This window comes from Dendrobates tinctorius, unplaced genomic scaffold (assembly GCF_039654945.1).
Source record: "Dendrobates tinctorius isolate UK_male_01 unplaced genomic scaffold, ASM3965494v1 ptg000145l, whole genome shotgun sequence".
NCBI lineage: Eukaryota > Metazoa > Chordata > Amphibia > Anura > Dendrobatidae > Dendrobates > Dendrobates tinctorius.
This window is the reverse complement of record NW_027361812.1, coordinates 12418657-12442847: the sequence shown is the minus strand read 5'-3', so window position 1 is coordinate 12442847 and position 24191 is coordinate 12418657. Positions and strand designations below refer to the sequence as shown.

Genomic DNA, 24191 nt, shown 5'->3' with positions numbered 1-24191 from the left:
CTTCCCCCATCTATTACACTTGTGGCCAATCTATTAAAGCTTTTGGAAATATCGCCAATAAATAGACACCAACACTGCATGACTGGCATACTTGCCCCCGATCTATGTTCAAATTTAGTATCCCTTGCTGTGTTCTGCATGTATGGATTTCACTCCACACTGCATGGAAAAAACTAGGGTAATGTGAGCAGTTAGCAATATATATTGCATTGATACGCAGAATATACTACAAGAGCTGATGAGTTAGGTCACCTCACATTCTTGCAGTGCCACCAGGAATGCTGGCATTACACAGATAGCGGACAGCCCCTGGTAAGTTTATAGCATTCACATATACGGTACATATATGGAGCGTGGCTCTAGGTTGGTTAATAACCTTACACTAACTAGACACACACCCTACCCCTTTACTGGTTTCACGGGGGAGGGGCATTTAATAAACACAAATGGGCAGGAGAGGTGCAGCTGAATAAGCCTTGGGGCAGTGGGTGGATCAGTAGCTCCTCTCCGGAGTCAGGACCACAAGAGCTGCAGACAGCCAGAGCTCCGGGAGCTGCGACACTTGGTGCTGGAGAAGGGGCATGGCATCACCTATGTTAGAGGTAAATACTTCTCCCTGGCTGTTATAACCCGCATGTAACAATGTAATAACATTCTTTGCTGCTTGCCTTTTCATTTCTTTTGATACTATGCCTAATGAAGAGACCTGAGTAGTCTGGAAAGCTTGCAATTTGTTACCATCTTTTCAGTTAGCCATTAAAAGGTATCAACCACTGAGGACTCTCAAATCGTAATATTTTCCTTTTCTTTTGGATGAGCTTTACCTAATGTCGCACAGATATGCGATGTTTTACGTGTCAGGATGAAGTTGCATAGACGGCAGGTGAATAGGATCTGCAGGTTAGCAATAGTATATGTGATGTAGACAATGCTAGCTTCTAATTTTAGGAAAAGGCATAGGTTAGAATTACGGTATGTGAATCAGTTCATTTTGGAATATAAACTTGTATTTCTGGGCCACTAAAATAGTATAAAATATTATACAACTTATTTTAATTCCCAAAGCTGAATTGTGACTAGTGAAAAATCTCTCCCATTCAGACAAATTTGAGATGGAAATTCCTACTATACCAGGAATTACTACTATACCAGAAATTCCTACTATACCAGGGCGGCACCAATTTTCTATTTTAGAATGAAGTTGATCTCGGTAGGGGTAATGACCTTTCCCCATGCTCACATATAGTTTGTGTTGTGTTATGTGTGTCTCGTTATAAAGAACAGTGATAACAGGACCCACTTTTGTATGTGTCTATTGTCACTCCCTCCTGTATGGTTAAGGGCTCATGCAGATGAGCGTGTAAATCGGGTACATGATAAATTGGGCGCATGTTATCCGAGATCAAATGGCGCACTGACCCATGTTATCAGATGAATGATTTCTTTTTTCTTGGTCCGAGAGTGTGGGAGGAAAAAAAATCGCAGCACGCACTACTTTCGTCCAAGTCTCGGATGAAACTCACACATTCCAGTCTATGGGTGCGAGCGGAAAAAAAAATCGGATCCCACACAGACCATCAGCGTGACATCCGATTATTACAGATTTCTATTATAAACCTAGGAAAAAGGAAATGATCATGTACGCTTTAATGTAGTTGTGTGACAGCGGGTCGCACACAGATGTCAACGGGACGTAAAAATACCCCAGACACTCGGACTTAAAAACACGGATACAAGGATGGCACATGGATGAGTTTTCTGGATGAATTTCTCATACGCTCATCTGCAGGCGCCCTAATACTGCGCCAAGCTTGGCCTTTATTTTTTTTCTACTTCATATAAATCATCCTAAATAAATAATAACAAAAATTAGTATTTGTGACAATGACTTAAGCAAAAGATTTATCGTATGTGTGCAATATATTTATGCAATATGTCCATAAAACTAGTTTCTAATGGAACAATTACAGCCATCAGCCATAATTAGCCATCAGGTAGTGGTGGAAACCTCAGCATATTTGTGCTATTGGTGCAGGGTGATTCCTTTCTTTTTTTCATTATACTATCAGTCCCACTACTATTGGATCATCCATATTACCATGCTATTTTAAATGCTATATCATAACTATATTATCATTCATAACATGTCATCATTCATACACCATCATATACGTTACTGTAGGATGTGTCCTCCTTACTACACCTTTCGTTACATATACAAAACGTGCTCCCAAAGTACTAGAAATGACTGATTTCTGGACCCAACTGCCATAGGGTTAATGTATCAAAGAACTCACCATCTGAGAATCCTGTCTCTCCTCTCAACCAGAAATGAGGACTCAGTTTGCGGATTTAACCAGAATGGGAGTTTGGGTCCGGAAACAACAAAGTTTATTTTATTTTTTTTTTCTCCCCAAATCCTCCAAGGGGAATATATATTCCTAACTGTGGTTAGGAGCATATTCAAAGGGAAGCACAAGGAAGAAGCCAGTTTAACCCAAATGTTCCCAGGGATGAGCCGTGCTGAATTAACCACTCTCATTTCTAATTTCAGCATGCCACAATCAGATACTTGCCAGGATTTCTGTTACAAAGTTCTGACCACAAATCGGAGCTATTTGTTTATTTTGTCTCGCTTGGTGTTTCTTAGCTTCCTCGGCTTTGGATACACTTTGATTTAGTTTCAGTAATAGTGTTTTATTAATTTGTCACATCTAGAAGTTAATCAGTACACTCTACGGAGGTTCAGGTGCTGTAGCTGTGGAACGTTCTGTAGATCATAGAATGTTAGCTTTGGAAAGGACCTCCAGGGTCATCGTGTCCAACCCCCTGCTCAATGCAGGATTCACTAAACCTTCTCAGACAGATGTCTGTTCAGATGTCTGTATAGAATCATAGAATGTTAGAGTTGGACAGGACCTCAAGGGTCCCTTCCACATTCAGTGGTGCAATCAATAGCAGATTGTTGTCATCACTATTGGAGGTGGTGGTCATCATGAGATGGCTAAGACTTATCACTATATTTAGATCATGTAGATGAATTATCGCGGTGATCCCCTGAAGTCTTAAAAATGGCAAGCCCAGGTGATACTCTCCACTGTAGGAACAAGCAGCACATTAACATAATATTGAGAACCATAATGCGGCCAGTAATAACTTGGACAAATTATCTGACCATCCGTATGTAAGACTTAGGCCTCTTTCACACTTCAGTTTTTTACAATCAGTCACAATCCGCCAGGTTTTGAAAAAAACGGATCCTCAATTTTCTTTTGAGGATCCGTTTTTTTTCCCCATTGACTTCCATTAATGGCGGATTGCGATGGATTGCTGTCCGTTGCATCCGTTTTTTTTGTGGATCCGCCAAAAGTTGCTGTCCGTCTCCATCCTCAAAGATTTCAAAACGGAGCTTGCAACGTTTTTTTCTCTGGCGGATCCTCCAGACGCTCATTTAACCCGAAATTCTTTCTGGGTGCCGGACAAAAAAAAAAAATCTCTCTCTCTCTCTCTCTCCCAGCGGTTCCTTTAAATTTCCTCATTTTCAGGATCCGTCTGAAAACGGATCCTGTGCCTTCCGTTCACATCAGTTAAAAACGGATCCGCTTGTCTGACTTTTTGGCGGATTTAAACTGATGCAAAAAACTGAAGTGTGAAAGAGGCCTTAGCTGGTAAATTAGGAAGGTGATTAATAAAATTAAAAAAGCAGCAAATTATCCAGCATGAGTCACTGTGTTGGGAACCTGTCATTAGATTCATGCTGCCCGAACCACGGGCGACATACATTAAAGCCTGGCTGCACAATTAAACCAAAGTATGCAATGTTTCAGAGAAAGCATAGTTTGAGAAACCAGATGAGGATCATAGGGAGGGACCTGACTAGTCTGGTGATGCCCCTAAGGGTAAAATTCCGCAGCAGAATCCGCAGCGTGTGCACACACCCTAAGTCTCCTCACCCCACTTCCATTGATGGACAGGTCTCCCTCTTGTGTCCACATATGGAGAGACCTATTAATCTACTGGAGCTGTGCGATTAGATGCTTCCAGAGGGCCATACCAAACTAGTCTCATCTCTGGTTTTTGTCCCTGACAGACTTTTCAAACCATGTTTCCTCTGAAATGCCAAATTGTTTCAGAGAATGACATACCTGGCTGTAGTCATACAGCCAGGCACTGATTCATGCGATCTGTGCGATCTGTGGTTTATGAATCTAATGACAGGTTCCCTGTAAATGTAATCTGTAAAAAAACACTATTACCTGCACATATAGGGATAGTCTGCAGCTACAGTAAATAGCGTTAAACTGTTCTTTGGTCAACTTAGTCAAAGCATGGCTATTGTGAGTAAATTACCTTATTTACTTTCAGGAGCTGCTCGCTTTGAGAGTCACCTCTTACTATATTGAGAGCGGTGGCTGTAATCATTTCCCAGCACCTTTGATTGCTCTGTAGTACATCTGTGCCAATCATTAAATGAGTGGATGTAGAGCGGACTATAACAATTGTATTTATTTTCTTAACTTCACTTCTCAATAGCAGAGACTTAAGCAATCAAAGTATTGGGTACTTAATAAGCTAACCCCTACTTGGACATAGCTTTTTCATCAGACAGCTTTCACTGGGGGGGTGTACTTCCTCACCCCTGTATAATGCTAACCAATCATAAGCCAGAAGCAAAACTCAAAGGAAAGAACACCCCGCCACAATAGCTTAAAACAGATTTCTCAGGGTGTGAAATGTAATGACACAGCTCTGATCTCCTGGTCTAGCCCCCTGCAAGAGTCAGTGTGGGGGGAGGGGCAGTGCAGCTGAGTTTAGCTGTGCCACATTACAAATCCTTCTATTGGCTCTCCTGATTACTGAGTATCACATTTATGTATGATGTGCTCAAGCAACTTGTAATTGCTCTGCTGTGAGATCGGCATTGTCATTATATCTCTTTTCTAGGCTACTACAGTGTGAGATATATAATGACTTCCTGATCTGTTCTCACTGCAAAACAAGTACAAGTTAAGCACAACGAACATAAGTGTGATCACTGACACATCTCTGGACAGACAGTTTGAGGGGAGGGGCTGTAAAAGGAGGAATGCTGATAGAGTTTGTAATGTGACACAGCTAAACTCCACTGTGCTGCTCCTCTCTCTCCCCTGCCCCTACCTGAAAGGTGATAGTCCTCTGTGCTTTCTAATCATGCAGGAGGTTAGACCAGGAGATGAGGGCTGTATCATTACATTTCACACACAGAAATCTGCTCTGAGTTATTTTGGGGTGGGTACTACTTTCATTTTGAGTATTGTTGCCTGCTTATGATTGGTCAGCAATACACAGGGAGAAGAAGTACACGCCCCCCTGATAACACCCGCTGATAACACCCGCCTGGACTTTTAAAAAGTTAACTCTCTAGGTGCCAAATAATTTGAGTGCTAATATCTCCGAGATGGAGAGTGTAAATTAAATGAAAATTTTTTTTACCAATAATATATAGTGTGTCTAGTTTAAAATTAAAAATTGTGGTGAAAAACCCTCTTTAAAACATGACATACGAGAGAGACAAAAAAACACTTGTATAAGAAAAATGCAAGTTATCTAATTTAGCTAACTGGTGCAGTAACATGGCCGAGTTCTATACAATAAAACATCGCATAGCACTCAGACCAGTGTTATACTATGTGGCAGCACAGATCTTCGATTATTTTCTGATGCCGATTCGATTACTGTAGATGTCGACAATGGAGGAGATGGAGAAATTACTTTCTGTATCTCCTCCGCAGCTGTGCAACGATCTCCTTATGCGAGAGCATTGAAGTACAGTAGCACTGACACTCGGATCCAGCTCACAGGAGAGTTTGAGCCAAGTGTCATTGGTATATCGTATCCAATACTCTCTCATCGGATGTCATATAACCTAATGCGACCCTGGCCAAATTCTCATCATGGGAACAAGTCTAAGAAGGCTGGAAATCACCAATTGAACTAGCACTAAACTCGTTAATAGGTGCAAAAATTTTCACCGGCCTTAAAAATCGATATTATAAGCAGCACATTCCTGTGTAAACCGATGATGTAATGCCAATAGAGTAATTAACCATCACCAAATTTACCACAGTAAAATTACCCAGGTAAAGAAGGAAGTCCATTAAATTCAAGCAAAATATAATATTTTATTGATAATAGTGTTAAAATTTATGTAAAAGGTAAATAGCAAAGAAAAGGCGCTGGATAAAAAGAGGGATTCTATTCACAACATGTCACGGGAAACAAACGAACAATTATTATATTTTGCCGATCAAAATTGACTGTCAACACTTGCAAGGGAGTGGGTTAAGGGTAAATAGGCAGACTGAACTCTACTGGGAATGTAGCAAAAGGCCACTAAGGGTACCGTTACACCTAGCGATGCACCAGCGATCCCGACTAGCGATATGACGCAGTCAGGATCGCTGGTGCATCGCTAGGTGGTCGCTAGTGAGCTGCCACTCAGGCAGATCTCACTAGCGACATCGCAGGGGACGGGGATCGCTACTTACCTGTCAGACGCGGCGATCCTGCGTCCTCCCGCCCGCGTCCACGCATCGCTCGTCGTCACAGCAGGAAGCGCCGCAGGAAGTGACCGACGAGGAACGATCCAGCAGCTTCTCGCGCGATCAGCGATTACCAGCGGGGGAGCCGGTCGGAGGTAAGTATCACATGCAGCGATATCGCTAGCAATATCGCTGCAACGTCAGCGCTAGCGATATCGCACTGTGTAACGGGGGCTTAACACAGCATACCTTAGTGATAATATATAATTGATCTAACACTATGCCTACAAGTAATACCAAAACATAAATCAAATAACAGGCAGAACAGATTTGATTGTGTAAGGTGCATATGCAATATCAATGTAATATCCCTGAGGAAAATAAAGTAGAAAGTATATGTGAAATGGCTGCTATTTAAGTATGCCTGGGTGGAACATTTTGTGCATCAGCCTATTAGTAAAGCTAGCAAACAATTCATACACTGAGTCTGAGCCCAAAAAGATTGAAGTACAAAAGTATAATCATTTTATTGCATATAAGGCAAATCAGTACACATAAGCAAAATCACTATTCCGACAAGAATCTTAATGATAGAGGGATACAGGTCACACACAAAATCAAGTAAGTCCTGACATAATAAAATGAGGTGGGGGAGCAGTTAATCCAAACATTCACAATATATACAAAAATAAATAAAGTGCTTAGAGTGCTCAGAAAATCGGGTCAAACAGACTATAGTAATACCAGAGGCGCAATCATCCTCTACAGTACCCAAAGAGAGCAACCCACAACTATATACTCATAAAGTCACAATAAGACATGTGCCACAGATACTGCTCTTACCTATAGTGCCTCAGTCAGGAACCCACGAGAATATCAGCCCCAACGCGCGTTTCGCGTTGGCTTCTTCGGGGGGAATTGTTTGCAAGTTTAGTTAGGAGGGTCCATTGGGGATTTTCCTTGGTCCTACTGATAAGGCTGAGGACCTATGATTCCTAGGATGTTATTATGTATTCTGTTCTGACTTTGTTGTTTATTAGTAAAGCTAGGGCTGAATCTCTGCTACCCACAAACATAAGTCTAGTGCCATGGTTTGCTGGGTGATCTAATGCAGGAGTAGCAGAGAAAGATAATATATACCTGTATTGCACAATCCCAGTGAATGCTGTGATGTCTCTCTACCCCGATGCGCATTTTGTTCTGCTTCTTCAGGAGGTGTTGTATCATCACAACAATCATGTAAGCAATCTCTTTCTGCTCATAGAATGATTTACTGTGTTCACATGTTGCAAAAATGTAAAATGTAACTAAACATACAACAGGATCAGCATGCGCGTTTCTGTGTAAAAACCACTTGTTGTTCATATGTTCAGACATTTGAGGGGCTTTTTACCACTTCATCTTTCCAAAGACACCAAGTGGCTAAAAGAAGTGACCTTACCGTTCATCTAGTGTCATCTGCTCTGAAGACCCTCTATCTCTATATATAAAACTGAATGTATGTATGTGTGTGTATCACCAACCAATCACGAAGCATCTTTCATTTCACCACAGCTGTTCAAAAGAAGCTGAGCTGTGACTGGTTGCTATGAGCAACAGTTTTCCTTGCAACCAATCACTAAGCATCTCTCATTTCACCAGAGCTTGTTAAAAGAAGCTGAGCTGTGATTGGTTGCTATGAGCAAGTTTTCCCACTTGACAACATCTCAGCAGACACTGACGTGGTGGGAGAAATCTAGCATCCCCGGGAACATAAGCTCCCAGCCATTGTCTGCCCCCATAAAGGAGCAGAGAGCACATGACAGAAATGAATTCCCCCTCCCGTGGCCATATACACATCGTCCATCCCATAGGCACATCTTCCCTCTTAAAGGGATCTCCGGTATGGAAGTCAGGGCAATCCATCCAGCGCTTTGGTTTTGACCCCAGGCCTCTCTTGAAGGGATCCCTGGTATGGAAGTCAGGACAATTGCCTTCAAATGCTGTGGTACTGACCCCAGGCTCTCTTAAAGGGATCTCCTGTATGGAAGTTAGGGCAAATCCCTCAGCACTCTGATTCTGACCCCAGGGTTCTATTAAAGGGATCATTAGTATGCAAGTCAGGGCAAATCCACTCAGCGCTCTGGTTCTGATCCCATGCCCCTCTTAAAGGGATTCCCGGTATGGAAGAGAGGGCAAATCCACTCAGCGCTCTGGTTCTGACCCAAGGCCCCTATTAAAGGGATCCCCGGTATGGAAGTGAGGGCAAATCCACTCTGTACTTTGGTACTGACCCCAGGCCTCTCTTAAAGGGATCTCCGGTATGGAAGTTAGGGTAAATCCCTCAGAGCTCTGATTCTCACCCCAGGCTTCTATTAAAGGGATCATTGGTATGGAAGTTATGATCATTCCACCCAGCGCTCTGGTTCTGACCCCAGGCTGACGGGATGAAGTGGGATATTAGGGGTAGTAGTCCGGTGGCTCTGGCTGATGGGATGATGTGCGATATTAGGGGTAGTAGTCCGGTGGCTCTGATGGGATGATGTGGGATATTTGGGGTAGTAGTCCGGCGGCTGTGACGGGATGATGTGGGATATTAGTGGTAGTTGTCCGGTGGCTCTGGCTGACGGGATGATATGGGATCTTAGGGGTAGTAGTCAGGTGGCTTTGATGGGATGATGTGGGATATTAGGGGTAGTAGTCCGGTGGCTCTGGGTGATGGGATGATGTGGGATATTAGGGGTAGTAGTCCGGTAGCTCTGGCTGACGGGATGATGTGGGATGTTATAGTGAATGTGGCTATGCGGAATGAGTGGGGCTCTACACTCAGCTTTATATATATATATAGATATAATCATTATAATTTGTTATAACTAACCGTAGTTAGTTGCTATGCCCGGGCAGCACCAGGCTCTTCAGCTAGTACCTTATAAAAGAAGTCAATGGGAAGGCTCAAAAGATGGGGGCCATTTATGAGCATTTTGCCATTTTTGTTTGAAGTAATTCCAACCCAAAGGGGCATGACTACATGATTAATGGAACAATTAGTCCAAGGAATTGGCACATTGGATTACTACATTATTTTTTTTCCACCCATTTCAATTGCATTTGGGTCAGAGGTGGGGGGTCCAAATTAAAAGATAACTGTAAAGTGCTACGCTCAGGAGACGGGCGTGCACAACTCCAGCCTGAGAGAGCACATATGAAGGAGTAGTGATGCAATGGAAAGTCATAGACTCCTAAAATAAACACTTCTTGGCAAACATTTTTTTTATATTTTTCCTTCAATATTTTTCAGCTATTGTAATTGCATGCAGAACTTTGCGGATCCAGATCAAGAGACCTCCCACCGATCACTCAAAAGATATCTGAGAAGTGCTCACTTCATGAGAGCAGAGCTCCTGCTTCGGCTTGGACAGACTCTGGAGTATGGATGGAGTAGAAAGCCTATGACTGTCTATTGCATCCCTCATCCTCCGTGTGTGTTCGCTCGGGCTGGAGCTGTGTGCACCTGCCTCCTAAGCAGAGCACTTTTTGATCTCTTGAGTCAGTACCCCACCGATGCAATTAAAGTGGCTGAAAAATACGGAAAAATATGTTAAACATTTATTTACCAGTTAAGCTGCTAACTGTGTGAATGTAAATGTAGATTACAATAGTGACTGTAACTAAATATTTGCACACAGCACACCAATAGTTAATGGGGACCTAAATTCAGTTTGTTTAGGGAATATTTTTAAATCCACATTTTCAGACTAAGGTGGAGATACTTTTGGGTGGGATCATAAAATATTAAAAATAAATTGTATAAACCCAGCAGAAACATGCCTCAAATTCTGTGGATAATGAGCAGCCTCAGACGCTGGCTTAGCAAATATTAGCCGGAGCTTTGAGGTCTGTAAAGCCCAGAGATTATTTGTGGAAGCCCTATATATAGGTTGGTATTATTCTACTTGTAAACACCTTGTAATGTAACCTGATGGGACAGTCAGATGTTCTTCCACCAGGTTTGCCTGCTGAAGGCATCCTCACACTGTGTGTTTATGTGAAAGCTTGGCCTGTGGTGATCGGGGTATGGAGTTTTATTCATAGATTTAAGCCAAGTTTTTAACTTTTACTGAACCTACAATTAACTGTTTTTCGTGTTGACTATTTGGTTCCTACAGGTTTTATGCTGTATTATGTAAGACTACTTGTTAAACACGTCGCTAAGCTGAGAAGGCTAAATTTCACGCCGACTCTCTGGAGCTTCATCTCGTGCATATATCCAACCATCTCCCACCTCTTAGATGGCTATTTTTTTCTGATCAATTCTAAAACCCCACTTAGGCACATGCTTGGCTTGGTCAAATGTGCACATATTTAGTAGGGAAGCAAAAAAAAAAACTACTGCAACATGCCCAATATCACATCCATTTAAGTGAATAAAGAAGAATTAAGGGTTGGTCTCATCCTCCTCAAGCAAGAGCTCCCCAGCTACCTGACACCGATTTCTGGGTGATCCTGCTTAAGTGACCGTTCAGGAGAGCTGCATTGTTAGGCTGGGGTCACACTTGCAACTGTAATGTGAGAAACTTGCGCATCAATACCTGGCACTGCTGCAAGCGGTTCAGACCGAAGCATTCAGCTGCATAGAAAGACATGCAGCCGCACACTCCGGTCCCGAGTGTCGGCGGCAGTGCCGGGTATTGAGGCGCGAGGTTCTCACATTGCACTCACAAGTGTGACCCTGGCCTTACTCTGTTCTGTGCTTTCCTGATGATGCTAAATGATGCAGACTTGCCGCCTCGTCAAGATCGAAAACACAGTGATGCTTAAGAGGTTGGCTAGGGTTAAAAGCAGCGTCGGACTGCTGCACCTTGGGCCCACCAGGGAAAATTATTCTTGGGGCCCACTATGTAGCTACACAGAAATAAATACAAGACCACCAATTGTGCAGTAAAACACGCTAATATCAGGGTATAATATAAGGTAGTACACGTATTAATGATATAGCAGGTGTTGGGGTAGCCCCCTCATAGAATATAATGCAGCCGTCATATAGTATAATGCAACCCCCCATAGAATATAATGTAGCCACTTCATAGGGTACAATGCAGTCCCACATAGGGTATAATGCAGCCCCCTTAGGGTGTATTGCAGCTCTCCATAGGATGTAATTCAGCCACCTCATATAGTATAATGTAGCCCCCTCCATAGAATATAATTTAGCCCCTCAGTATAATGACCACCAGTACTCACTCACAAAAAATCCACAACCAAAAATGACCTCTCCACTTCGTTCCCCCGCTGATCCCGGCCCTGATAGCGGGCAGTATTAGCCGCAGAAGCAGGGCGATCACATGTGCCCACTACTAAAGGGAATGGATATTCACTGCTCTCCACTTCCATGGGTGTGGGGAGCAGTGAATATTCATTTCTCTTTAACAGCAGGCACAGGCTTTAGCTGCAGCAGATGGCTTCTGCCTCCTGTCATCTGCTGCTCCGCTGGCGCCGGGTGAGCCCCCCTTGACTCATGGGCCCCATAGTAGCTGTATAGTGTGCCGCTATTAGCGACACACCACTGGCTGGGGTCCTCTGGGATGTCAGTGCCTGGGCCTATCAGAGAATCCTAAGGTTCCTCCGGTTCTTCGGTGGGCCAGTCCAATCCTGGTTGAAAGTTACTATTCCTTCAGCAATCCTAGCTAGATACAGTGCTTACAAACTTTATAAGAAAAAAAACTACCCAATCACTCTATGGGACTACAATTGATCTTGAAAATCGGGGGTTCTGAAGAGCACTTGTGGCGCCCCTGAGGGTTCAGTCGCCACAGAGGTACTGCACCTCCTCCTGAGGTGTGGTGCCCCACCATCCAGGTAAGGTGGAGACACCTGACCACGCTCCAACACCTGCATCCCACACAACATAGTAGTGTAGCAAAGCACCCTTTGGTGGCTCCTTGCTTGAAACACGAAGCGTGCTGGGAGGCGGGTGGAGTTTAGTTTGCATCAAAAGAGCAGGAAGAGTTTAGGATTTGGTCAGTCTGACAGAGTCAGAGGAAGAGTGAAGATCCCCGGAGTGGGATGGATCAAGGAAGTGCTGCAGCCGACCTCAGTGACCTGGGTCCGCTGGCACAGGAAAGGAACTTTGATAGAAAGCCTGACTCTCCATAAGAAGGAAAGGATTAGTACGGAACGTGAGAAGAAGAAGAGAACTAAGGATTAGGGTTAGAGGAGAACCCTTCCCAAGTTCTAAGCGCAAGGCCGGGGTCCGGTCCCCGAGGTTGTATGGATACTAATGGTCCTGCAGCAGACACCTGAGAAATAGAAGTTGTCACCGCTTTATTCACACAACAGACTTGGGGGCACAACAGCAACGATAGTGAGCCGGGACTAGGTAGCAGGGAGTCCCCGAAGCAGGCTACAGCTGTCTGCCGTACAAGTAGAGTTCATAGGCCGGGTCCCAGCTGTCGTGACGTCTCCCATTGAAGCTCATCGGGCCCGTTACTGAGTACCCCACAGCCCTGGGAGGGCGACCCAACTTGGCGTCACGAACAGGATGATGAAGCCCGGTGCCACCAGGTTCTGTGTGCCTGAGTTTTATTGGACTTAAACATTGCTGAGAATGTGCAGAATAACCAAATTAACAGACTGTAAAATGGACTCTAAAAATGGCCGCCGGCGCGGAGAAGAAGGGCGTGACAATATGGGTGGTCCTAACAAAAGACCACAAACTATCCTGGGCCTCCCCTTTCTGAACTTCTATGCAACTGCAACATGGCCCACCCCCCGAGGGGTTCGTATACTGGCCTGGTATGGAGGAGTAGGAAGAAGATGCCGCCCTCAGAAGGAGGAGCGAGGGCCGGTGGCGGGAAAAGAGTCGAGACTGGAAGAAGAAGAGAGAACGCCATCATGGAGGACTGGCGGAGGCCAGGAGAACGCGATGGAGAAAAACCGTTTTCTCCCAGGCAGCCCCAGCGGGGCATACGACCGCTGCGATACCATCTACAGCGCCCACCTCCACCTTCAAACCAGTGCTGCCACTGGATGCGGCCTGCCAGAAGGAGATACATGCGAGTCCCGGAGCAAGCGGTGGAGCAGGGGTTGAGGCCCTATCTGGACCTGTCGCGGCCGCGCATGTCCACCCCGAAGGTCTTGGCGGACGTCAACCCGGCCCCAGTACAGACCCAGCTGCCGTCCGTCTACCAGGCAGCCTCAGGGGTTATGGCTGTCATCGTTCGCCACCCTGTACCCACGCAGGAACCGGAGCTTCATCGAGAAGCACCAGGCACGGTCACTGCCCCGACCATGATCCTGGTGTTAGGGACGATGCCTGTGGACAGAAACGGTCCAGTGATTGCTCAGGCATTAGGCGACAGCACCCAAATGGCGCTATACCGGCAGCCACAGATAGTAGTGCCGCCAACTGCAGTACCACCTGAAATTGAGAAACAACATCCATTGGTACCAGCTGCAATTTCTGCAGAAGTACAGGCAGCAGAGATATCACCAGCAGCAGTTGATGTGCTACCTATACAGGCAGATGCCAACCTCACTCCTGGAGAGAAGGAGTATCTGCAATTTGTGGCCAGCAAGCGGGAAGAGGATGTTCCCAAGTTCTTCCCTGGAAGCAGCCCAAGTCCTCAGCTTCCAGTACCCCAGGAGGGGACCACCAACACTAAAGATAGGGTATTTGCACCATTGTGCCTGTTTTTTCTATTTTTTTTGTTATCATGATGTTTCCCTGTTGATTCCAGTTTTGTTGCTCAGTTTTATTGGCAGCGTTATTCTTACTGAACTGTGGAGATCATAGACACTGAATGATCCAGAACTGTAATGTATATAGTTGCACCTCTTTAGGTGCCCTTTCTTGGTTTTACATAGCCCTTTTTGGAATAAGGACTACCTCACCTGGAGCATGGCTGCCGTGACATCTCCCACTGAAGCCCATCGGGCCCGGTACCGAGTACCCCACAGTAGTGTTGAGCATTCCGATACCGCAAGTATCGGGTATCGGCCGATACTTGCTGTATCGGAATTCCGATACCGACTTCCGATATTTTTTCAATATCGGAATTCGGCATCGGAATCGGAAGTTCAAAGTTGATTGACAGACTGACGTCATCATGATGCGCGGTGTGTGCGCATCATGATGCGCCGTCATTTCGGGCCTTCCGGGGGTCTCTGCCGGCCTGCCGGGGGGCTGTGCCGGCCTGCCGGGGGGCTGTGTGGACTGCCCGGGGTCTGTACCGGCCTGCCGGGGGGCTGTGCCGGCCTGCCGGGGGGCTGTGTGGACTGCCCGGGGTCTGTACCGGCCTGCCGGGGGGCTGTGCCGGCCTGCCGGTGGTCTGTGCACCCTGTGGGGGTCTGTACCGGCCTGCCGGGGGGCTGTGCCGGCCTGCCGGTGGTCTGTGCACCCTGTGGGGGTCTGTACCGGCCTGCCGGGGGGCTGTGCCGGCCTGCCGGGGGGCTGTGCTGATGTCCGGGGGTCTGTGCAAGCATTGTCCGATGGGACTACAAGTCCCATCGGGCGATGCCTGCTACCATGACAGTGATTGACACATTAGCCAATGATGGGACAGTAGTAGTCCCATCATCCGGCTAATGTGTTAAATGTTAAAAAAAAAAAAAAAAAAAAAATACTACATACATACTACATGCATGCTACATACATACTACATGCATGCTACATGCATGCTACATACATACTACATACATACTACATACATACTACATGCATGCTACATACATACTACATATATACTACATGCATGCTACATACATACTACATGCTACATACATACCACATACATACTACATACATACTACATGCATGCTACATACATACTACATGCCACATACATACCACATACATACTACATACATACTACATACATACTACATGCTACATACATACTACATATATACTACATGCATGCTACATACATACTACATGCTACATACATACCACATACATACTACATACATGCTACATATATACTACATGCATGCTACATACATACTACATATATACTACATGCATGCTACATACATACTACATGCTACATGCATGCTACATACATACTACATACATACTACATGCTACATACATACCACATATATACTACATACATACAATACATTCATACAATACATACATAGACATACAGTACATATAACATAGAGTAACATACTTACCAATACTTGTCACATTGTTCCCCGAAGCCATTGTCTTTTCCGGAATAAATATTAACATAACAAACCACAAAAATACTCACCCACGATCCGAAGCAGTCCACGAGTGTGTCCCACGACGATCTTGGGTAGAGAACTGCAGCATCAGCTGTTGCTGCCGTTCTCTACGGGCTGCAGGAATCCAATGACGGGAGGTAGGTATCCTTCCGCACTGTATTCCTCCGCCACTTAAAAAAAAAAAAAGTCCCTAGTCTCACTTTATGCCATTGCTGTGTGGGAATTTCCCACGCAGCAATGGCATAAAGTGAGACTAGGGACTTTTTTTTTTTTAAGTGGCGGAGGAATACAGTGCGGAAGGATACCTACCTTCCGTCATTGGATTCCTGCAGCCCGTAGAGAACGGCAGCATCATCTGATGCTGCCGTTCTCTACCCAAGATCGTCGTGGGACACACTCGTGGACTGCTTCGGATCGTGGGTGAGTATTTTTGTGGTTTGTTATGTTAATATTTATTCCGGAAAAGACAATGGCTTCGGGGAACAATGTGACAAGTATTGGTAAGTATGTTACTCTATGTTATATGTACTGTATGTCTATGTATGTATTGTATGAATGTATTGTATGTATGTAGTATATATGTGGTATGTATGTAGCATGTAGTATGTATGTAGTATGTATGTAGCATGCATGTAGCATGTAGTATGTATGTAGCATGTAGTATATATGTAGTATGTATGTAGTATGTATGTAGTATATATGTAGTATGTATGTAGCATGCAGTATGTATGTAGCATGCATGTAGTATATATGTAGTATGTATGTGGTATGTATGTAGCATGTAGTATGTATGTAGCATGCATGTAGTATGTATGTAGCATGCATGTAGTATGTATGTAGCATGCATGTAGTATGTATGTAGTATGTATGTAGCATGTAGCATGTATGTAGTATGTATGTGGTATGTATGTAGCATGTAGTATGTATGTAGCATGCATGTAGTATATATGTAGTATGAATGTAGCATGTAGTATGTAGCATGCATGTAGTATATATGTAGTATGTATGTAGCATGTAGTATGTATGTAGCATGTAGTATGTATGTAGTATGTATGTAGTATATATGTAGTATGTATGTAGCATGTAGTATGTAGCATGCATGTAGTATATATGTAGTATGTATGTAGCATGTAGTATGTATGTAGCATGCATGTAGTATATATGTGTTATGTATGTAGCATGCATGTAGCATGCATGTAGTATGTATGTAGTATATATGTGGTATGTATGTAGCATGTAGTATGTATGTAGCATGTAGTATATATGTAGTATGTATGTAGTATTTATGTAGTATGAATGTAGCATGTATGTAGTATGTAGTATGAATGTAGCATGTATGTAGTATGCATGTTGTATGTATGTAGCATGTAATTTTTTTTTTTTTTACATTTAACACATTAGCCGGATGATGGGACTACTACTGTCCCATCATTGGCTAATGTGTCAATCACTGTCATGGTAGCAGGCATCGCCCGATGGGACTTGTAGTCCCATCGGACGATGCCTGCACAGACCCCCGGAGCCTGCACAGACCACCGGCAGGCCGGCACAGCCCCCCGGCAGGCCGGCACAGCCCCCCGGCAGGCCGGCACAGCCCCCCGGAGCCTGCACAGCCCCCCGGCAGGCCGGCACAGCCCCCCGGCAGGCCGGCACAGCCCCCCGGAGCCTGCACAGACCACCGGCAGGCCGGCACAGACCACCGGAGCCTGCATAGACCCCCTGGCAGGCCGGCACAGCCCCCCGAAAGGCCCGTACAGACCCCAGAGAGGCTGTACAAGGGCAGGAAAGGGTTTTTCTTATTCCGATACCGGAAGTCCCATAGACTTGAATGGGACTTCCGGTATCGGAATCGGCGATACCGATACTTTTTTTAAAGATCGGCCGATACCATCCGATACGATACTTTGAAGTATCGGACGGTATCGCTCAACTCTACCCCACAGTCCTGGGAGGGCGACCCACACTATGTGAATGGAGCGGTGGCCGATCATGCTTAGTGATGCTTCATTCATTTTTTAGGGGGCTGAAGACCAGCCGAGCACAGTGCTCAGCTATTTTCACTAGTCCCATTAAAAATGAATGAAGCAGAGGTGCGCATGATCTACCACCACTCCATTAAAGCAAAACTCTTCGAATTTAGTTAGTCAAAGTGGTCTCGTCCCCAGCGATCAGGAAGTTGACGTGCACACTTCAGAATTCCCCCTTAAAGCTCAGCTATGACCACTTATTAAGTTTTTTGTATACGCCAGCAAAACATCAGTATTTGAAATTTGATGTTTCCTGTAGATTTTTCTAGTTTTGCAAAATAATGGAAGTGCGATCTATATTACTACAGTATGTACAGTAATCATAACAGACTTGTTATTATGAAGCTTATGAAAGCTGGACGATAACTTCCATGGAGTCTACAGATGTGGCCATTTTAGTTGTTAGTACTTCCAGATACTTTATCTACAGAACACTTGAATAAAATATTTAATGTCCATGACTTTATTTCCATTGTGTTTGTGTATACATAATGTATTTTTTAATACATTTTAAAGGGAAATATTCCGTAATCTTTAGTTTATATTCCACTGTAGGCATAGAAAAAAATGCACATCAGTCTTGGCGCTCTCTTATTTGGATAATGAAAATAGTCTCCATGCAATTTATAGGACCCTCGGTTTTGCAGAATGAATTGTGGGAAATTGAAGAAGTAGTAGCAGTAGTGTAGCAATAAGTGGAGAGACAGATTTTGGCCACCCCTGAGACATCTTGCATTTATGTAAACAGAGGCAGCCTTGTGTGTGGTGTAACCATACAAATATACACGGACAGCGCCTTTTGGCAGAGACCATGAGACACAAGTGCAAATAAAGCACAGCTGACTGCACGGAGACATTACAGCCCTACATAATCTGCCGAGTAAATGCATTTGGATAAAATTTGATTTGTGTTCGAAAGCTTTATTGTTCAATAAACTGAGTTATAATGAAAACGGCGAAATAAGCTAAAAACCAAGAGAGGCAAAAACCAGGAGAGCTGTGCAACTTAGTACAAGATATATTGTAATCAGGGAAAAATGGATATAGGAACAAAAAACTTCATAACTAAAGCTGGGGCTTCTATTGGTAAGGTTATTGTAACTTACAGAAGTTATATTCTCTGATTTCTGTCCTGACATGATAGGGGATGGAGAAGAGCATGGATACAGGATAGGTGCTACTAATAATGGGACATGAAGCAATATAAAATCTGTCAAATCAGTATAACGATGGGGTCATGGGGATTTATTTTATGCAATTGTTTATGTAATTGGCCCACTAAGACCGTAGCAGGTCATACTTGAAACTTGAGGGTTCTCCTCTATATTAAAAGCCATTCTGAATTAGTTCATGGTAGGGTAATAATATTATGCTATACTCGCCCACTGGATCGGCACTGCTTCTCCAAACTTGCTACCGTGTGACCTGCTTATCTCGGGGTATCCACATCCTGAAGAGGTTTCACATGACTACTGCAGTCTTCACATTAGGAGTAGAAGAAGCCAGCTCAGACCGAATGTGCAGTCTACAACTGACTGTAGGCCGCCGCTTGGGTGCAGCAGTCTCTTGATACCACGAGACCCGTGAGGGACATACTAGCAAGTACAGAGGAGCAATGCTGGATCAGGAGGAACATATATTTTTTTTCCTCCTTTGTCTCACTTTGAGCCCATTTAGAATAGATTTTAAAAGTAGGAGAAACCCCTCTAAGCTACATGGGGTCTATACTATAGGCAATTTTTATTTATCTATTTTTTTGTGGGCCCCCTTTGTTCCATGGCTTTGTGTGTGAGGCCTAAGGATCAAAGCTGGAACTCTGCTGGTTTGTGTGACATTCACATTCTGTAAATATTCTCATTTCAATGCTTGTCTTATAGGGCAGAATACGCTGCTGTATAGAGGCACTATATTGTGGCACATAGGGCATCTACAGATTTGTAATACAAATTTGTCAATATAAAACTCTCGACCTAAATAATTAATTCACCGATATTCTATCACACTTTGCATTTCTTGAATGTTCATGATTGAGTAATCGGTTTGCTCTTTGTTTTAGGAAGAAGCCCGATATGTTTCTAGCCCCTTAGCGATGCTAACTGCTGCCTGCAACAAGTTTGGAGGCTCAAGCCCCATAAGAGATCCTACACCATCATTAAAAGGAGGAGGAAAGAAGACCTACAGTCCGAGTAATGACTTTAGTGCCACAAAACTGATGGGTGATGGATATTCTTCTACATACTTAGGAGGAAGTAATTTGATGACACCATGTGGGACACCGCCTGCTCCTTCAAGCTACGCAAGTGATTACGGGTCATTTCCCCATTCTTTTTCCACTTCCACAGGATGTCAAGAGCCCAAAAGTCTATCAACCTCAGATTGTGTTCCAGGTGTGTACACATCTCTAGATGTAGGACATCCTTACAGTTCTTGGTATAAAACTGGAATCCATCACCCATCCATCTCCGGTTCACCACCTGGCACAGGAGGATCATGGTGGGATATGCATCCGAATAGTAACTGGCTGGGCAACCAATCGCAAACCGAAGGGCTAACTGCATCTGTGCCACCCGTGACAAGTCCTACAGGCATGAACAATCAGTATAGCTCTGAATATACCACTCTGACACCTGCATCCTACCCTTCTGTGGGATTTCCATCTATATCACCTTCATCAAGTCCTTCTCCATCTGCGCATCTGCTCTCACCATCTCAACACTCCTTGGCTCCTGATATGTATAAGCCAAAACTTCTGACAGGTGGCCCATTGCTAGAAGCACCAGGGCAATTAAAGCCCCAAAGATCATCATATGGGAATACCGGACGGCCATCATGTGACTGTCCAAACTGCCAGGAGCTTGAAAGGTTAGGAGCTTCTGCAGCAAGCCTGAAGAGGAAGCCTGTACACAGCTGCCATATTCCTGGCTGTGGTAAGGTGTATGGTAAAGCATCACATCTGAAGGCTCACCTCCGGTGGCACACAGGAGAGAGGCCATTTGTCTGCAACTGGCTGTTCTGTGGTAAGCGATTCACACGCAGTGATGAGCTTGAGCGCCATGTACGTACCCATACTCGTGAAAAGAAATTCACATGTCCTCTCTGTGCGAAAAGATTCACACGCAGTGACCATCTGAGTAAGCACCAACGCAGCCATGTTGAGCAAAATGGCACAAAAGAAGGTACCATTCATGGAGATGGTGGAGGAGCAGCTGTAGACGCCCCTGGCGAGGAAAGATCAGGAGCAACTGAAGCATCATCTGCTGGGGGTAGCCAGGAAAGAGCATCTAGTAGTCCAGGGCAGGGTGGATTACTAGAAATATGAATAACTGAATTGGTTCTTAAGAAACTGGTGCTTAAAAAAATTCCATGAGCTGTTGATCCTGTACAGTACAATCTGCTCTATCATAATAAAGAGCCATGAATGAGTAATCTTAATTTTTTTTTCAGATATCAATAGTACACATGAAAATACGCAACCATGAAATATATCTTGTCAGAGAAATCTGCACCTTCTCCTCCTGGATTGATTTTTCACTCTCAATTCAGGGGTAAAATCCGTATTCAATGACGACAGATTTTCACATTACTGAGATAGGTGATGACAGTTTGTGCTTATAAAATTCTATGAAGGAGGGAGGAGCTAGAGGCAAACACAGATATTTGCCTGCAAGTTCTCCAGAATTGACAGTTATACTTGCAATAGGACTTCACAACCTGTTGTGGAGCAATATGCCATACCAATGTTAAAGCAGCCAAGTGACTACCAATATGTTTTTAGTCATGCTTAAAATGTAAGAAAACAAAGTGAATCCTCAGTATTGTTGGTGTGACTCAATATCCAAAAAATATATCACAATTTGAATCTATCTGTTCCTTTCAACATCCATAAAATAGAGTATTTCCAAGGCACCAGAGCTGTGGTTTCATTCCTATATTCCAAAATCCATCATGGTCTTGGCAACGTTTCGGCCAGCAAAAGGCCTTTTTCACGCATAAATAAATGGTAAATAAAATTTCAACAGTTACAATGATTATATATTTTTAGATTATATTCTAACCTCATGTTCCTCTGTAAATGTTTTCAATGAAGAAGGTTTTGGTCTACCTCTTGATGATCATGGAGGTTTCTAAGCAGTTCATTTTTTAACCCCTATATTCTCTGGTGCCGCCGGGATTCTCATTGGTGTGCTTTGCTTCCATTTGTCGTGGGCCACCTGCCAACAAGCATAATACAGGGCATCAATGTTCCCCTAGGTTTTCAGATGCCAAACTGAGATGTATTAAAAAGGACCTAGCTATACGACCGAAAAATGTGACTTTTTGAAAAAAAATTAATTTCTCCAAATGACTTCAGAGAGGGGCAGCCTCACCCGAACACTGATATTTCTGAAAATGAGTGCCAAATAAAATTGAGATATTGCCTAATGCCTTATAAACCAATCCACTAATTTATACTGCACTATATCCTAAAATCACATTGCTCACAATGGATAGCATAAAACTTTTCTGTATTTCACGGCAGCTGGTATATATTTGTGTTAATATCCAAATGCAATAATATCATATTTATCACTTGGTGCTACTTCATGATTTCTTTCATGGTCCCTGGTAAGACAGATGGCAAATGTTGGCTGTAATTAATATACATGTAGCAGACTATTAGGTGTTTTTCCAGCCTTTGATTAAGGCCACCCATATGGCCCGATTCATTAAAGCTATCACTCCCGAATTTTAGCATAAAAGCTTTGAAGTCGCAAACTTTAGGTGCAACTCAGAAATGCATCAACATAGTTTTCATGTCAGTTTCCCCTCGTTCTGCCCATTTTGGGGCAAGGACAGGACACCAAAGCTCATCTCACTCATGAAGAGCTGTAGTATTCCCTATGCCAGAAAGAAATCTCACTCCAGTACCCGAACGTAGCAAGATTTCTAGCGTGGCGCACGGAGGCACACCCCACCCGTTAGAGGCTCCAGGTTCATGAAGAGGCATGAACCTCTTCATGAATCAGAAACGTCTGACTCCAACATGCCCTTTCATCAAGACCGATGTGAATAATGCTGGCATTGATGAATCAGGCCCATAGTGTTAATGGCTGAGCAGTTTTATAGGTAAAATTGCAGTTTATCTGCAAGTTGGTGCAGCTTATAACAATCCATTCCAAAAACAGCAACTGCACCAGTTTTGAGTTGAGCTGCAGTACCATGGACAGCCTATATACAGGTGTGGCGCTGTTTTTAGAAGACAACCGACATTTTTCTATTCCTGGAGAAGTGTTTTAATTATGAACTTTTTTTTCTGTAAAATTTTTCCTATGAACTCTCTTCTAGACAGTGTTGCCTTGTGAAACAAATGCAATGTATTGTATTAGTAATGACCTAATTTAATGTTAATATAATGTTCTTTTTTTAAGTTAATTGTACTTGTAAATAGGTTTTAACTAATGTGCATTTTGAATTCCATTTACCCGATCATGTCTGAAGTGCCTTACAGTGAATATACCATGAAGCTAAATGAAGCAATTCAGCTGTAAAAGGTGGTGGAGCTGTCACCATATAGGGCCCCTCTTGGCCATAAATGATTCATATGCTATTGAAATGCACTTTGTGAGATCTTTGAAATTTGCACTCAGTATTGTTTGGCCTAAACGTGCCAGAGATGCCTTCGATGTACATTGTGGACATTTTTTATTGGTAAATGCCCTCATTATAACCATATTGCTCATGTATCCAAAGCCAAAGGGGCCAACAACATTCTGTAGTATGTAAGCATAAAATAAAACTGGACAATAAAATTGCAAATATGTTTTTATTGAATGAACTGAAATGGCTTCTGAATTTTATTTATTTGATTTTATATTTTTTGCTTCAATAAAGTTAAAAATAAAAGTCGGGATCATGTATTTTTTTTAAAATTCAAAGTCTTTGAACATTGGCAAAAATGTCATACATATTTTTGGTATATAATGTGCGTATGCCATATATAAGAAAATAGGGTGTTTGTTCTTTATGGGGGGGGTGATCTAATAGTAAGGGTGTGACCAATGGGCTTTTTTAGCCAACATGGGGCACAACATATATAAAAGGTGCCAGTCACCTGGATACAAGCCTCAGCTGTGTGCATTCATAATACTAAGCATCTACCTCCCCACTCTTATGGGGGTATTTTGCACCTATGCAACCTCCATCATCTGCCATTGGGGCTGATCTGCATTCTGCACTGGATTTTATGTTTTATTTCGTCACAGCCATAAATGTGTCTCAGGAAAAAACCCTGTTCAGATTGAATGTTGATGCTGTAGGCAACCAATGGCCTTTGGCTACAGCGATCACATCAAATGGCTCCCAGATAGGTGTTCACACCAGAAGTCTGTTTGGGAATACAGTACAAGTGCCAGGGACTGTGAGGTCGGATAGGGGTGTGTGCATGTGTTTCCAC

General features: G+C 43.6%; 1 protein-coding gene across 1 annotated transcript; it reads left to right on the top strand.

Annotated features, from left to right (window-relative positions):
• The first annotated feature begins 503 nt into the window (after positions 1–503).
• On the top strand, positions 504–23578 carry SP7 (Sp7 transcription factor). Its single transcript, XM_073546200.1, has 2 exons — positions 504–602; positions 19815–23578. The coding sequence occupies exons 1-2, from the start codon at positions 582–584 to the stop codon at positions 21075–21077; spliced, it is 1284 nt and encodes a 427-aa protein (XP_073402301.1). The 5' UTR covers positions 504–581; the 3' UTR covers positions 21078–23578.
• The last annotated feature ends 613 nt before the right edge of the window (positions 23579–24191 follow it).

What these genes read in the sequence shown, in the direction of transcription:
- SP7 (XM_073546200.1), top strand. Translation starts at nt 582, where the DNA reads ATGGCATCACCTATGTTAGAG. An exon ending in TGGCATCACCTATGTTAGAG is followed by an intron (nt 603 to 19,814) that starts GTAAATACTTCT and finishes TCTTTGTTTTAG; the next exon opens with GAAGAAGCCCGATATGTTTC.